This window comes from Taurulus bubalis, assembly GCF_910589615.1.
Source record: "Taurulus bubalis genome assembly, chromosome: 2".
Classification (NCBI taxonomy): Eukaryota; Metazoa; Chordata; class Actinopteri; order Perciformes; family Cottidae; genus Taurulus; species Taurulus bubalis.
Window position 1 is genome coordinate 18,215,878 of NC_136590.1, and position 16,114 is coordinate 18,231,991.

Below are 16,114 nucleotides of genomic sequence, written 5' to 3' on the forward strand. Positions count from 1 at the left end.
ATTTTTAATTTTGAGGAGGAATATTATCAGTTGGTTTGCAATGTTAAAATCAGCAAACATATTGAAAGGAAAGTGTCAAAATATACAGAATTGCACAAGAGCAGTATTTGGACACACTAAGTGACATTTAAAAAGTATAAAGCTAACAGAAATCAATTTTTAAAGTTACTAAATGGAACTTTTAACAGGTTATGAAACAGTCTCAATGCAGTACTGATGCTTCTATATGAATATACAGTGATGATGATTTGCTATTTCTACATAGTTATTCCTACTTGCCATTGGTGCCACTGTGTCAATATGAGAGGTTGTCTAAAGCGTCCCTGGTGCTCGGGAGCACTATCGCTTTTGTCGGCAGGGGCCGCCAAATTCAACACAACATGAAAGTTCCCCGTAGTAAGCAAAAAAAAAAGCATTGATACCGGAAAACTGGAAAGGTCAGTAAATACGGTCAACGCAAATAACAAATTGTTTCATATAAGCATACATGCATCAAGATGTAAGTGATTTTTGAGTGTGTGTTTGTCTCGGGGACCTTTTGAGCTTCAAAAGTTGAAGGAGGAACTGGCATCAGAGGTGTGTGTTTTTCCATGTGTCCTCCCTCCTGCTTATGAATTATTTAGCACCAAGGATCTGACATGCAGATATCAAAGATGAATTAGCTCATCCCAGTCTGTATACTTTATGCATAATTATCGATGCACAGTTTAATCCCTTCCATTGCCACGTGTAGCAAGCGTTCCCCCCTTTCTTTCTTCCCTGTTGTCGTGAGCTAAAAAAGCCAGGAAACCTTTCATGTCTGGTAACGGAAGTCAGTCATAATTAATGACTCCTAATTCTACTGAATATGCTTGTTAACATGTCAATGTTTGTGTTTATTCTGATTATTGTTAGAGATGTAGAGGCTTTAGGTCGTGATCTTTCTAGAGATGTGCAGTATTAGTCTGTGGGATGATGGGAAGGAAACGAACAATACAATTAGAAAACTCGGGGAGCAATCGAGGAGTCATTTTTGGGGAATCTTGCGCAGACTCTGGACTTTTGATCATATTTATGCTGAAAATAAGTTTAAACGTATTTATTTTTTAAAGGATTCGTTAGAGATCAAGGACAATAGGGTCTGGTATTCATATTAAGGTCATATGAGCTGTAGAACACTATGACTCTACCAGTTCGGGTTGAACTGGTAGGAGTCTTTCATTGATTAAGTTTCACAACGTTTCAGTAAATGTCCTTCTACAGTATGTAATATTATAACAGGTTTTATAGAACATACCTGGGACGAACTGCAGACCAGTCACACCGGATACTGGACTGGTCTGCCGAGGTTCTATAAATCAGTGCAAATTTGTGAACAAACTATGAGAGATTGAATACGCCCTTTGTGTGCATAGAAAAAGATATTGTATTTCAACTTGGGGAAGGGAGATGGGAGCAAAGAAAAACTAAACATAACATAACAAACAATGCTGCGCGTTTAGAGACTTCCGACTGCAGCGCTCTCGCTCAATGCGCGACCAATTGTATAAATTGTTGGCCCCATTAGTCAATGTGGGGAAATAAAGAGACATTTTCTGTGCAGGACCTTTAGTTGTAAAAGAGTATTTTATTTAAGTTTATGCTGCAGTATTGCTACTTTTACTTTAAGGTCCCCTCCAGTTATGTTTTAAGACAAATACAAATCTGTTTTGAAATATAATGTGCCTGATATGGTTTTCTCACATAAATTACAAAAAAATAAAGTACAAAAATCTTTCTTTTTACCGTCTCCAAATTCACACTTGTTTGTTTTAGTTACGTTTTAGTTACATTCCTAAATGCAAAATCAATTTCAGTTCAATTTCAATTTTCCAGTGTCACTGAAGTTTTACATTTCTGTGTCTGTTTTTGTATTCCTTTTCAGGTTTCGGGTCCTGTGCAACCGGATCATCAACCACAAGATGTTTGACCACATTGTGTTGCTCATCATCTTCCTCAACTGCATCACTATCGCCATGGAGAGGCCTCGCATCACCATTGTCGTAAGTGTTGAGTATTTCTACTGTTAGAAACAACCGTCATAGCAAAAAGGTAAACTTATTTCTACTAAAACCATTATCAGTTATTTAAATGTAAAAAAATATATAATATATTACATTATAGTTATAAAAGTATTATTAATTTCCAAAAGTTAGAGTTAATGTGCACATTGTGTAAAACATGAGGTAATTTGTGTCCGATTGTGCCTCTACCGATTGTGCCTCTAACCCAGACCTCGGCTCTCCCAGTCTGGCCCTCGTGAGGTCAATCAAAAATGAAAAATAAATAAATAAGGTGCACGCCATGAATGCAATACAAACGGCACTGCTTTTACTTTGAAGGCGATTTATTTATGTGTGCACGCACACGCGCGCTTATGCAGCTGCACTACGGGCAGTGTTGCCGACTTGGAGACTGAAGTGAAAGCGTATTGTTATGCAGTTTCTGTCGCGAGACCCCTGCCTCCCAAGGAGCCTCGCGCTGCAGTCTCCGCCTCCAGATTGAAAATGAATCGCACAAAGCCGCCGCGGATCCACTATGGCAGAGCACTCTAAGTCATTACATTTTTTCATTATTTTCATAGCCTTATTAAAACCATATAACTTACAGTTTTTTAATAAAGTAATAACATTAATATTGAGTTAATTGAATTAAGTTCATAATTGGTTTGGCCCTCCACAACGGTCCAAATTTCTCATGTGGCCCCTTGGGAAAATTAATTGCCCACCCCTGCTCTAACCCCCAATAGTGTGTGACAGGAGGAAATAGGTGCTTTTGACCGATATTTTTTTAAATGTTTGAATACAAAATAAAACATAGAGAAAACGATGGCATGACGTCATTAGGAGATTGATTGACATAATCATGAAAAATTTGATTGGTAGAATGAAGCTCCTTCGAGCTACGCCAAAAAGGGTCTACAGGTTTTGATCGATCTATCTATCTATCTATCTATCTATCTATCTATCTATCTATCTATCTATCTATCTATCTATCTATCTACCATAGATTTAAAGACACACACACACACACACACACACACACACTCACCCAAAACAGAATTACTTCCGTCGTTTGCTCTCCGCAGAGAAAAGGAGTGGAACACTGTGTGAGCGAGTATCCACTCCTTTTCGACTGTGAGCCAGTAGCTGTGGGCAATGTGTCCCCCCCCCCTCCGCATCTACTGCAGTGCATCATCAACACTATCACCTCCTCAGCTAATGCACCATGCCTTCAGATTGAGGAGGGCTGGCTGAACACCGGCCAGTCTGCTCTGGCCATGAGCACAATAATTATCACTGTTTGATTTCTCTAATTTTTTCTCAAGTTGGTCCCCCTCTGAGCGACGTGTTCCATGGACGGGCCTAATTGCGGTTCGGTCTCGCTCCGGTACGCTCCGTTCTGCTGGTTTTCTGCGACTGAAACACGGAGGAGACAGTGGCGTCGTAATTGATTCAATTATCCACGGGTCGTTGTACGTGGCTAATGTCCAGGGAAGGGAGATGTTTAACAAATTGGGGCCGATCCCACGGCCAGCCCGTTCTAATCGGCCTAATCAGGGCAGAGAGATCACACACGCCTCATATAGAGATGGGATGATTTTCTAGCCTCTCGCCTCTGCACACATTCGTATGTAGATACAACGCAAATACAATGAACACTGTATATTCTTGAAATATAAATTTGATCGATTTAGTGACAGAGATAACGTGTTTGAGTCTCAGCATTCGAGTGCGGAATGCAGTCTGAACAATTAGTTTAGCGTCCTGGAAGTTATGTTAAACACTTTGTGTCTGGCTCGCAGACCATTGCTGTTTTGGTTTTGGTGCCAGAGGTTGCCTGGATACCGTCTTCCTGTTGCTCAGTGGAAATGATTAAGGATGATTATCCCACCTATCATGATTTGTAATTCCTAATTGAGCTAGGAGACAATACATCACCTTCTAGAGTTTCTAAATTGAATTATATCGGCATCAGCAGTGTAAAACACAATCAATCTTAAGTTTTCTGCCTCCACTCCAAATCATGAAGATGGAGAGATGGCGCGAGACATTGGACTGCGACGAAAGCTCTCCGGGAGTTATGGTTGGATTTCTGCTGCTCGGGAATACAGGAAACATTTGTAGTTGCATAATGTAATGCTGCATTAAGCAAGATTGTTATGTAACAACGCACTGCTGTACAGTGAAAGCATTATTGCTTTCACTGGGCAGCACATTCAACTCCTTATTCTTAAATGTGAGAGAGATACTGTGCCTTCCATGTACAATGCCTTGTAGATTAGGCCCATGCCTGCTGGAAGTGTAAAGTATCGGGTATTGTTTCCACTGGCATGCAACTGAGTAAAGTTGTCTCTGCCATTGCGTTGAGCATTACTTCAAACCAGGCCGAGCTAGATTGAGCAGCTCGGATGGGCCTGCGGTTCTTTTAATTCCACTATTAGAGATGAGGAACGAGAGACAGGCAGGAGGGAGGCCATAATGTAAGTGTCCGTATGGAAAAAGCACAGTAAACTTCAGTATATTCTGGGCTTCATTTTGGTCAGACCGTTGGCTAAAATGGCGAACTATAGCAATTTACATGCAGTTTTTCAGCTAACTATTTGAGAGCAAATTATCACTTCAGTTCTTTCAGTTGGCCAACATTTAGGTAAACATGAAAAAAGTAATTAAAGTTGATACCTTGCTTCAATTTTGTAGGCAACCTAAAAATGGATACAGCTAGTGACTTGCTGTATTTCGTCAATCCAGCTAATGTTTGTTTATTTTTCCGCAGCTAAAGTTACAAAGTTTGTGTACAAAATTTAAAATAAATCATATTATTTATTTCAATTTTCTGTCATTTACAACATATTTGTAGCTAGCATGTTATTTCTTAATCAGCCTAGATAAAAAAAAATAGCCAGATTTATATTAATCATTTTGTTCATTTCTATTAGTCAATATTTAAGCACACATGCGGAAGAAAAATAAGATTAGATTTTTGCAGGCTAGATATCTGAAATGACAATTATTGAAAAAATTTGCACTGCATTTTCAAACAGCAGAAAGCTAGTTTGAAAATGGTTTCTTCCAATTTTTCAGACATTTTTCCAATCCATTTGGCCATATATACGCACACATATGCAAACTATATAACTTCAAGTTAGTGTTATCTTAGTTTCGCAAGCTCGCTAGGTATCATGGCTACAGCTATTTGCATGCAATAATTTGGCTCGCAAGGTGTATTTGTGTCACCTGGCTGCCACAGCTAAAGTTGCTCGGCTTCAACTGGTCCCATAATTAGGCTACACCCACCTAAATCCCCAGCCTTTTGCCAGAATGTGATTGGACTGTCAGCAAATTGAGCCAAACAGTTGACTTGGTGACTTCATGTCTCGTTATGGCATGCCGCACAAATCCCCCCAAAAAAAGAAAGAAAAGAAAAACGCTGCGGGACTGCCATTTCTGTTTTTATTGTGTGTGTGTGTGTGTGTGTGTGTGTGTGTGTGTGTGTGTGTGTGTGTGTGTGTGTGTGCGTGTGTGTGTGTGTGCGTGTGTGTGTGACTTCCGTGTTCCTTGGAACTCGGGTGATGGTAGTCAGAGGCCGTGGGAAAGGCAGCCACCTTCGCCTGCTCACACGCACGCATCCAGTACACAGACGTTCAGTGGCAGGACGGGGGGGGGTCGTGTCTCCTCAGACTGAGGGGAAGGAGAGTAAATAAGCAGTCGGAGGATCTCATCCTCTCTCGCTTGCTTGTTTTCTCTCAGTCCTTGTTTAGCTCAATAAATAGGATCCCATCCTCCCCTGCATGCACACACACACACACACACACACACACACACACACACACACACACACACACACACACACACACACACACAGCACTAAGCCATGCTGCCTCAGGCCAAAGGGAAGCATGGAGTGCAGGGATATGCGTATGGATGGAGATGTAATAGTCACATACACGCCCACAATACAAACTGATGGCACTTGCTTTTGTCAATTGACTGTTTGTCTCTGGTGGAAATACAAAAAAGGGTTTTGGCGGTGTCATCAGAAGAAAACGTGTGTTGGCGCATTCCGCCAAGTTTCCCATAGGTGGTACAATGCCACTTGTTCCCTGACAAGTTTATTTGCACTACGCAAGACTGAAAATTTTCTTTTTTTTCCGAGGGTAAAAGAAAACTTTTAGGATTTTAGGCCGAGTGATTAGATGCCTCCCTGCAGCGCTAATAAATAGTAAACTTTATAATTGCCTGACAGCCATCATTAGCGAGTGCAACAGGGATGTTTGTACAAAGATGTTTTTCAGATAGTGTGCGAAGAAATATCTCCCTCATACATTATTCAGATCAATTTGGAAGCAGACAAAGAACAAACTCGGTAGAAAAACATGCTCGGAACAAAAATGTGCATTATGAAATCTTTAGAACTCTTAGCAAGTTCCTCGACTCAACCGGTTTTCTCTCACTTCTCCACTGCAGGAGCGGATCTTCCTGAAGCTGTCCAATTACATCTTCACGGTGATCTTTGTGGCTGAGATGTTTATAAAGGTGAGAGACACATTCCATCGACACATTAGTTTGTAAAATCGTTCTCTTGGCTTCCATTCCTCATCCCAATTCCACATGATGTGAAAGATTCTGTTAATTCTTGAGTACGCTAAAGCCTGGGACTACTTACGCTGCAGAATGCAAGCTGGCAGCTCAGGATTGTTTGGTACCACACCTCATCGTTTGTCTCGAGCTTTGGGAAGAAAACAAGATTAAACATCTGCGTTCACTCGCAAGTGTGCGCATTTTAGTGGAGAAATCCAGTGGCAGACTCTCAGACACTAAGCTGCAGAGAAAATACTGAGTCTGCCTGATAGCCACATGCACTATAATCCCAGAAAATAAAAACGATAACAGAGTTAAAAGGGAGGAGGAGGAGAGGAACACACACACACGCTCTCAGGGCTGTTTCGTAATGCTAAGCGGAGGATTGTCTCGCCAGTATTCAAATGGACCGGCTTTGAATTGAGGTCCATGCAGGCGTAGGCAGGAGAGAACGGAGGCAGAGGGGAGTAGAGTTCACTGGTGTCTCTCATTCAAAGCCTCTGTCTCTATTTTTGGTGTCAGTGCGGGCTCACAAACGTATACACACACACACACACACACACACACACACACACACACACACACACACACACACACACAGTTTGGGTTGTATCGTTTAAGTCTCAAGTAATCTCTTGAAGTGTAGTGCAAAGTTGTAAATTGATCCCAGAATGCTGCTTTTTTTTCTTCTTTCATGACATAATAATCATCCAAGATTTACTTTGTGGTATTTTTGAATGGGGCCCCACTCCTAGTTAGTCAGTCTATAGTTAAAACTAACTTCACCAACACCAACAACAACAGTAAATTACTGTTAATAAATGATTCTGATTCTGATATGAATAATAATAACGATGTAATCATAAGATATCATATGAATAAGTACTTGCTTCTTTACTTAAACTTAAAGCTACTGTGAGGAACCTTTAACCGGTTATGAATAGGTCTCAATTCAATACCGATGACTATGTGACCTTCATAAGTAAATGAGAGCGTCAGCGAGCACATTGGCTGCTTATTCTTAATGCTTGTCATCGGTGCCACCGGGTCAAGTTCCACGCTCAGATGAGACCAAATCATGCAGGTCCATCACAAACTCCTTCAGCTCAGACTCAGAGGGCCCTGGGCCGCGACAGACCCAGATCCGGCTTTGCTGCAGTCGGAAGCTCCGGCCGGAGGTGAAGAGCTTCGCTCCCGGCAGCAGCGGCTCCTAGTATTACAAACTGGGTGTTTGCTGCCATATAACCTGGGAAGAGGGCAACACTGTTTGGACCTCTGAGCAGTGGTAATTATTGCTTATGGGCCACTCCTGGAGGACAAAAGTCCCAGAGTGGCTTCCTTTCCACCCGTGGGTGCTGTTCTGTGTGCTCTTATCACGTGTGCCTGCCAGATTTAAAAACTGTTTTCCATATGCGCAACGACTACACCGAAGAAGTCGTTTGTGCCCTCCAACAATGCTCATTAAATATATAGGCCTATATGAAAAAGAAAAAAATCACACACCTAAAAGCAAAATGAGAATCCAAGTTAAAAATGTAGGGCTTAAATAGGAATTTAAAACAAATATATAAAGTAGTAAATCAGATGGGTAAATTGAATGCAAACAGGAATGTTTTAATAATAATAATAATAATAATATTTAATATATATATATATATATATATATATATATATATATATATATATATATATATATATATATATATATATACAGTATGTGTGTATATATATATATATATATATATATATATATATATATATATATATATATATATATATATATATATATATATATATATATATATAGCCTACAGAGGTGTACACAGTTTGGAAACTATACAGAGGTTAAATGACCTCATAATGGTAAAGTGGCATACTGATAAGTTATATTCATTATTTATTTTTTTAATATTATTTTAAGATTAATAATAAGACTAATTGAATACCATAGCATCCGACAAGTTTAAGGTCAGAAGGAAAAGAAAAACAGGAAGCAATTAACCTGAACTAGCTAATTTGTTGGTACTGTGAACAAAACTGTGAACAGTGAACGTGAACTTGTTCTTTAAAACCTGTGTACACTGAACGTTCAGCTTGCTCCCGCAAAGTGTGAACTTGCACAACACGGAGGATTATAACCCTCAAATCCATGCATTACAATGAAATGCACCACAATGGGAAGGGTCCTTCGGTAGAAGCTGTCCGGACTGTCGCGGAAATCTGTCTTGTATTCATGAGGTGTGATCAGCCCCTTTGATGATTCCCACTCACATACAGTAAATACTGCTATGCATTGATTAGCATCAACTAATATAAATCCTCTTCTATCCATCTCCCTGTTCCTCTCTGGCGCTCTCATCTCTTCCGTTACATTAGATGTTAAGAAATGCATGAAGCAAAAATAGCTGTCGTGGCCTGATTTAATAAGTTTGAGCTACAAAAAGAAAAGAAAAACAAGTCAGCCAGTCTCTATTATTTTTTTTGCTTCTGGTATGCAATTTGCTTTATGGGCAGAATAAATGATGAGTGGAACCTATGGAATTAAAAATGAGGTCTTGGAAAAGCTTGCAGCTTTCGCGATTTTCGCTGCCAACAATCACGTCCCAAAGTCAATAAGCCTCGCTCAAAGGACACTAAACATTGGCTCAAAAGATGACTTGATAACAAACAGACCTGCGAGTGCGTACTCAAAAATAGACATTGAATCACTGATTGGTATATCTTTTAATGCCGTTCTTTTTGGAGTTGTTATTTTATTCCAAATACACCCCCAGCCTTATCGGTACCGCAGTGATTCACCCTTCGCGCTATCTGCTGTGACTCTGCTCGTCCCAGTCCGTGCCTCACACGTCCCATTCTGTTTCCCAGATCGTGGCGTTGGGCTGGTGTTTTGGGCACAAATCCTACCTGAGGAGCAGCTGGAACATTCTGGATGGGATGCTGGTGATGATCTCCGTTATCGACATTCTGGTGTCTCTCCTCTCCAACTCAGGGACCAAGATCCTGGGCATGCTCAGAGTGCTGCGGCTGCTGAGGACCCTGAGGCCGCTACGGTAAGTGGCAGCTGGGGACGCCTCACGATACTTGGCGAAAAATGTATAGCTGGATGTGCTTTGTGGTAGGTATTAAAGGGCCAGGAATCATGGAATGATAACAGCGCCGGATGTGGATGTTTTGTTTTGAGATGGAGGTGGAACAAGCTCTGACATGTGCAACCTTTTGGAGATTTTGGTAGATTTGTGTGTATGTGTGTGTGTATTTTATTTGCGTGTGCAGGCATTTAGTCAAGCGTGCGTTTGTATTGTGTGTTATTATCAGCGTGTACACAATTGCACTTTTTAAATTATGTTTATTTGTACGGAAATCATCACCAATTTGGGAACTGTGTTAAGATCTCCAAATATGTGTGTGTCTTTGTATATATCAGACAAAGTCCTCACCTGTGTGTGCGCGTGCGTGCGCGCGCGTGCGCGTGCGTGCGTGTCACACTCGACTCGGCTTGCAGACGTATGCTCGCTATCTCATCTGTTGGAGGGGAGCTCTGCAGGATTCGCCATATCTTTGAATATTCATCACAGTCCTCGGGAAGAGCACACAAATTAAATATTAATTTTCTCCCTGCCAAATTTACCCACTAAACACGGCTGATCGTTCCTGTCTCTTTGCTTCGATAGCTTTCACCTTTGACACAAAAGTGAAATCTTCTTTCACTCTCCCTGCCTTCAAGCTGTTCCTTCCCCTTCATACTGTGACACTTTTTTCCGTCACACATCAGACCATCAAGTCGCCGTAATGTAAAAAAGTGAATGTGACTATCAGTTGGGTCGGAAATGGGACTGTACCAAATACAGCCAAACACCATCATAATTTATGATCATTTATAATTTCACGCTGCTGACAGGAAGCAGCACGTGAAGCTGGGGAAACACGTCTCAGGCTCTCGGACCATCAGCATCGGTTCCCCCCAAGGCTGCATTCTTTCCCCTCTGCTCTGACTCTGTCACCCCCAGGACTATTTTTCTGTCTTTTCCTTCTTCTTACTGGGCACTCCCCTGCACACTTCATATTTAAACACTCATGTCACTTAACATACACTTTAACTTAAACACACGTCACTTTAACATACACTTACATTAATGTTATCTGTCTGTCTGAGCACTTTATCTTATACTTAATGTAATACCCATTGCACTGTTGTTGTCGTTGATTGTTGTTTGTCTCGTCTAACGTCTCATGTCTAATGTATGCACCTTCTGCCTCAAAAAATTCCTCGTTTGTGTAAACATTCCTGGCAAATAAACAGTTTCTGATTCTGACAAGTAGCAGAGCGCTACAACAAGTAGCAGAAACGCGGAGTCCAGTTTAACAGGAAGCGGGAAGTGATGATAATAACGGGGAGTGATGATAATAACGGGGAGTGATGATAATTGCGGGGAGCGATGATAATAACTTCACCCCGATAGGTGCATGAGTGGGGAGGGCCTTTTGAAATGCTATCAAGCAGCAGCAGAATGGTAAGCAGATTATTCAAACAGCATATGCCTACATACTTCAGAGTGCGGTTTGGTTACCACTGTGGTGCCGGATTACTGCAGATAAATAACTCGTAAATGGCACATTAATGTGACATTAAAGAGTGCACTTGTTGTCAAACAAGTGGCTTTCTAATTAGATCTGGTGCCACGATGACTGACTGAGCACTTGAAAAGAGCACCTGATTCTAACCGCTGCTGAATTCTCACGTTTAATTCCCGGAGGGCAGCGGGACCGAAGCTGCATCAATGTCGAGTTAGGAAGGTTTTAAAATTAGATAGAAATAGAAAAAAATATGAGGCCATTACAAGTGGGAATTCAAGGCATTTTTCAGTTGTGGGGGCCGGATAAATTCTTAAAAGCAAAGGGCAACCATTTCTCTCAGGAGTGGTGTCTTCAGTTTGAGGAAAATGCAAAATGGCATAAAGAAACAGGATTAGGGAGGCTGTAAAGACCGCCAGAGAGTGAGCGAGGATGAAACAGGAGAGGACGGGAATAGAAAGAAGAATAAGCTGAGCCTGGTTGCCTGGCTCTCTCCTCCGCTGAGGCTGCGGATGAGTTACATGAAAGCCAGCTATGCTGTTAAAATCATTTTATAAGGTAGTTATTAACTTTCAATCCAAAAGAAGAAGCCCAGCATTAAGGGCTACAGCATATTAAGCTATTAGTGTGCTGCTGTGGGTATACCATATGCATTGGTAACCGTGTACTGCAGGTACTTAAAACGCTGTTAAAGAGATAATTCAGTCCGGTCAACACAGTGTCGAATTATTGCATGGGTTCCATTAAAACTGTGTTTCTTTTTAAGTAGCGATTAAACATTCCTTTGGGGGAACTACTGTACGAGTGCTTCTGCCAAACTCAACAACACAAACCTAATCTTTTTAATAGTTACCTAAGATGCACTGTTGTGACTTGGCTTTTCATCCCAACTAAAGTTGCATCTCAACCCCCCCGCCCCCCAAAAAAATATGCAAAGTAGGCTAACTGTTTGCCTATGTTTGCCCATTATCGAAGCCAGACATATATGCATATATGTCTACATACATATATGAAGCCAGACCTCTCACCCAAAGTTAATATTGCACATTATCACATGGCCTGCTGATTCATAAAGTCAGTTAACAAAAGTGAAAGTCAGTTAACTAAGTTTCCATCTTCATCTTTAGTGCAATCTATTGCAAATCAGCAGCCCGAATAGTTTAATTGTTGCTAATGGGCTCATTTCTGGGTAATCAAATCAAGTTAAACTCAAAGTCTTTTGACTAAAAATAGCAACAATAAATCCAGTGTTTTCTCTCTGAAAAAAACCCTGAAAGATGTGGGATTAAAAGTAATGTCTTTAACTGATGTAATGTCTATAACAATGTAATTTCCATTGGTAAAATAGTGAAGGGTACGAGAGCTGCGAGTGGTGGAGAAGAGCGGAGGTGTAGGCTGAAACACAGGAGAGGAATTTACACAGCAAGGTGATTAAGTTCAGATAAAATAAAGAAATAGCTGCTGCCTCATTCTTTATTCCCTCTACATCCCCGCTCACCTACCAGCCCTCCCCTCCTCCCTCTATTCCCTATTTTCTATCTCCCTGCGTCTCCTAATTACATACTGTGTTTGCACTGTGGGAACACGTCTGCCACTTGTTGTTCTCCTTCCTCGGTGCGAGGGACACGCCGGATAGAGGAGGGAGACAGGCGGGTTAACTCCTTCCCGCTCAAAACAAGGACATGCAGGGAGCTGCTATGAAAATTATGCGGTAGAGGTAAAGCAGAAATAGCGAGGCGCTGCCTTTTTCTCCCCCTGGCTCTCCTTCCGTCCAGCTCCTGCTCATCCCGCCATTCTTTTATCTTTGTGTGTGTGGCATGTGCAAATAGAGTTTTATGGAGAAGAACCTACCGCAGCGCGTGTGTCCCTCATCATCAGAGTGCATTGACTCTGCATGAGAGGCTCGTCTCTCCCCCTGCTCCCCTACTTAATAAGCCTTTTCACTTGTGTTTGTCAATGCGGAGCTCAAAAGCAGAACATGATTGAAAGAGGTAGAGAGGTTGGCTGAGGAGTTTTTCATATGCAAAAGCAGCAATGCGTGGGGACATTTGGTATTAGGCATGTGTGATCTGAGGGATTGAGCTAGGGCTGCAACAACGAATCAATAAAATCAATAAAATTTGACTATCAAAAGAGTTGGCAACGAATTTCATTATCGATTCGCGATTATTACGCCATTCAATAAGTCGCGGAGAAGAAAAAAAAAGAGCAGAGCAGAGCAACTGGCTTGCCAGCGTTTCTGAGATTGCTGAGGAAAAGCTGAGGTCGTGATCTTCGTAATAAAACATCTTTGATGTGACGTGTCGAGTCTTGGCCAATCAGCGTTAAGATGTCTACAGTGTCTTCTTTTCCCTCAAACTTGTTTTTAATGGAAGCTAGTCAGCTTGCTATCACGTTAGCTAACGTTGTTGGGTTGTGTATTGTCGTTAAAGTTACTTTATGTTCCGTTACAGTTCAGGCTTGCTTGGAAAAAAACGTAACGTGGTGAAACATGCCGTAACCCCCCGGTCTGATTTAGTTCACGCAGTCACTCGTTAACGTTAAACCGGCACACCGGCGGATCGGGCTGCAGATTATAATTTTTTTTACTCAAAGTAGAATGAATCAAATCTTGTAGTTGGGCTTAGCCAACAACGGGATTTTGTGGCCAGATATTTATCAGATGATGTGGTCCATTTTTCAGAATGAAATAGTTTAAGGACGAGGACACTCTATATGTAGTGCAGCTTGATGCAGGGCTGAGATGAGCTGGAGCTGAGCCTGAAGATTGAGATCAAAACAGACGTGAGAGGAGGCAGTACAGCTTTCCACTGTCCCAGTATTTCATACATATTGATAAAGCAGGGTATGCTAAATGCAGCCTCTGCTCCAAGGAGGAATTACAGTAAAAAAAAAAGGGCTCACATGCCTATATATTTGGCAGATGTTTTGCATACATGTGTATGTTTTTTGTGTATTGAATTTTTTTAATTAACAGCTCAGGGATGTTCAAGGAGCAACCTGTTTGTGCACTTTCTGAAGATTCTTTGCACTGTGAATTTGCACTGTCACTTCTGCTTTTGAATAAAGGGTTGGAGGTTAATAATGCTTTTTTTAAAATATAATCAACAGATTAATCGATTATTAAAATAATCGTTAGTTGCAGCCCTAGATTAAACAGTAAAAGATGCGTTTCTGTCCTTGAAGTACGCACTGGCTTCCCAGACATGTACGTTTGTCTTTCTTTCTCTCAGTTTCTACATTTATTCTCCATAGCTTCTTTTTCCTCTCACTTCTTTTTTTCTCAACTGTTTAGCGAGACATGAAAGGTTGACTAGTTGAATAGATCAGGAGCAAGAGAGGATACAAATGCACAAAAAATAAAAAACTTGAAACATCAAAATTAGCTAAACATTTGACACACCCCCCTCCAAGAAAAAAGGATTCCACAAGCATCTGCAACCAATTCGTGCAGGGTTTTGTGTTTCTACTCTACTGCACAGAGATATGTCATAACTGCTCAAACAGAGTCTTCTACAGACAAAAACACTTAGACCGGACATCAATCCTCGCCTCTGCTGAGCGAGCCGATGCATACATGTTCTCACAGCAGCACAGAACTGCATCTATTCCCAGCAGGGGACGCATGCTGCCGCGGCTCTTGAACACCAGCGCCCTCTGTAGCTTGGCAGTGGTACTGCATCCCGGCGTGGTCTTCAATAGAATATCAAAGTGGAAAGCGATGAGGCGTAGCCATCGGCTCATTATTTTTCCGATGGGGTCTATTGATCGGTGGTCGGTCCTCGCCCCCTTTCATTATGTCAGGTCGTCTCCTAATCTGCTATTGGCTTTTCCTTCACTCAGCCGTGTGTGCAGGGAAAAACATACAAGTTAGACACAGACTAAACAGACGGACGGAGGCAGAGCAGAATATCACAGCAACAGCCTCTTTCTCTTTGCCTGTGTTGCATTGTTTTTCTTCTTCTGGCTTTTTCATGTGTCATCTTAAGTTTGCATGTGCGTGCGTGCTCATGTATGTACGCATACACGTGTTGTTTTTGTGCGTGAGACCCTGTGCAGATGGGCGTGTGTGCACTGGCAGGTTTTACATTGTGTGTGTGATTTTTTTTTTTCTACCCTGTCGGAGAAGCTCAACTGCAGTGCGGCGCAGTGCCGGGTGCCATGCTGACACTAATTAAACATCAGTCTGTCGGCTAAATTGGATGTGTCTGCTTCCTTGACTGCAGAAAGGAAAGGAGGCTGAAAGAGAAGTGAAAGAGTTGTTGTTGTTGTTGTTGTTTTTTTTAAGATAATTGAACCTGTCTGTGGGCCAACAGGTGTTTTCTTTTAGGCTTGAAATGTTGCGGAATGTGTGCAAATGTGAAGAAGGGCTTCTGATTGGGTCAAGGGAAACCAAGAAAGTGTGTGTGCAGACACGGCGAGGGATACCTGCTCCATTTGTACAGGCTGCACCGTGAGCGACCTAAGAGGGCCCTGCACAAGCACTAACATCCAATCGCATGCATGTGTTTCAGTGTGATCAGCAGAGCCCCGGGGCTGAAGCTGGTGGTGGAGACTCTGATGTCGTCACTGAAGCCCATCGGCAACATCGTGGTCATCTGCTGCGCCTTCTTCATTATCTTTGGCATCCTGGGAGTGCAGGTGAGAGGGCAGGGTGAGGAGAATACATAAACAGAAATATACACAATACAAAACAACAGTGGAAGGCAAACATTATCCTTCTCCTACCACGCCCGCAACAGCTTTCTCCTCTTGGTAGTACTTGCATCATGGTATTTCAGCACACAAAAAAAAAAATCTTCCCAGTTGCACTCTGTACATTATAATTCATACACTAGCACATTTATGTATACGCGTATCTGGTCGTAATTGAGCTTTCATGGCTAACAGCCCAAGGTCAAATCCCTCCCAACAAGCTACGTGCCCATGGCGTACTTCAG

The 16,114-nt window shown here is 41.8% G+C and overlaps 1 protein-coding gene across 1 annotated transcript in view; it reads left to right on the forward strand.

The window, feature by feature from the left end:
• The window catches only part of cacna1g (calcium channel, voltage-dependent, T type, alpha 1G subunit), a gene marked incomplete at its 5' end in the record, with an annotated part of 203,919 nt that overhangs the window by 145,151 nt on the left and 42,654 nt on the right, over window positions 1-16,114 (forward strand). The window contains 4 exons of the mRNA XM_079214082.1: window positions 1,904-2,021; window positions 6,486-6,554; window positions 9,468-9,652; window positions 15,689-15,815. Of these exons, the coding sequence (XP_079070208.1) occupies window positions 1,904-2,021; window positions 6,486-6,554; window positions 9,468-9,652; window positions 15,689-15,815 (499 nt within the window). The remainder of the gene's footprint in view (window positions 1-1,903; window positions 2,022-6,485; window positions 6,555-9,467; window positions 9,653-15,688; window positions 15,816-16,114) is intronic.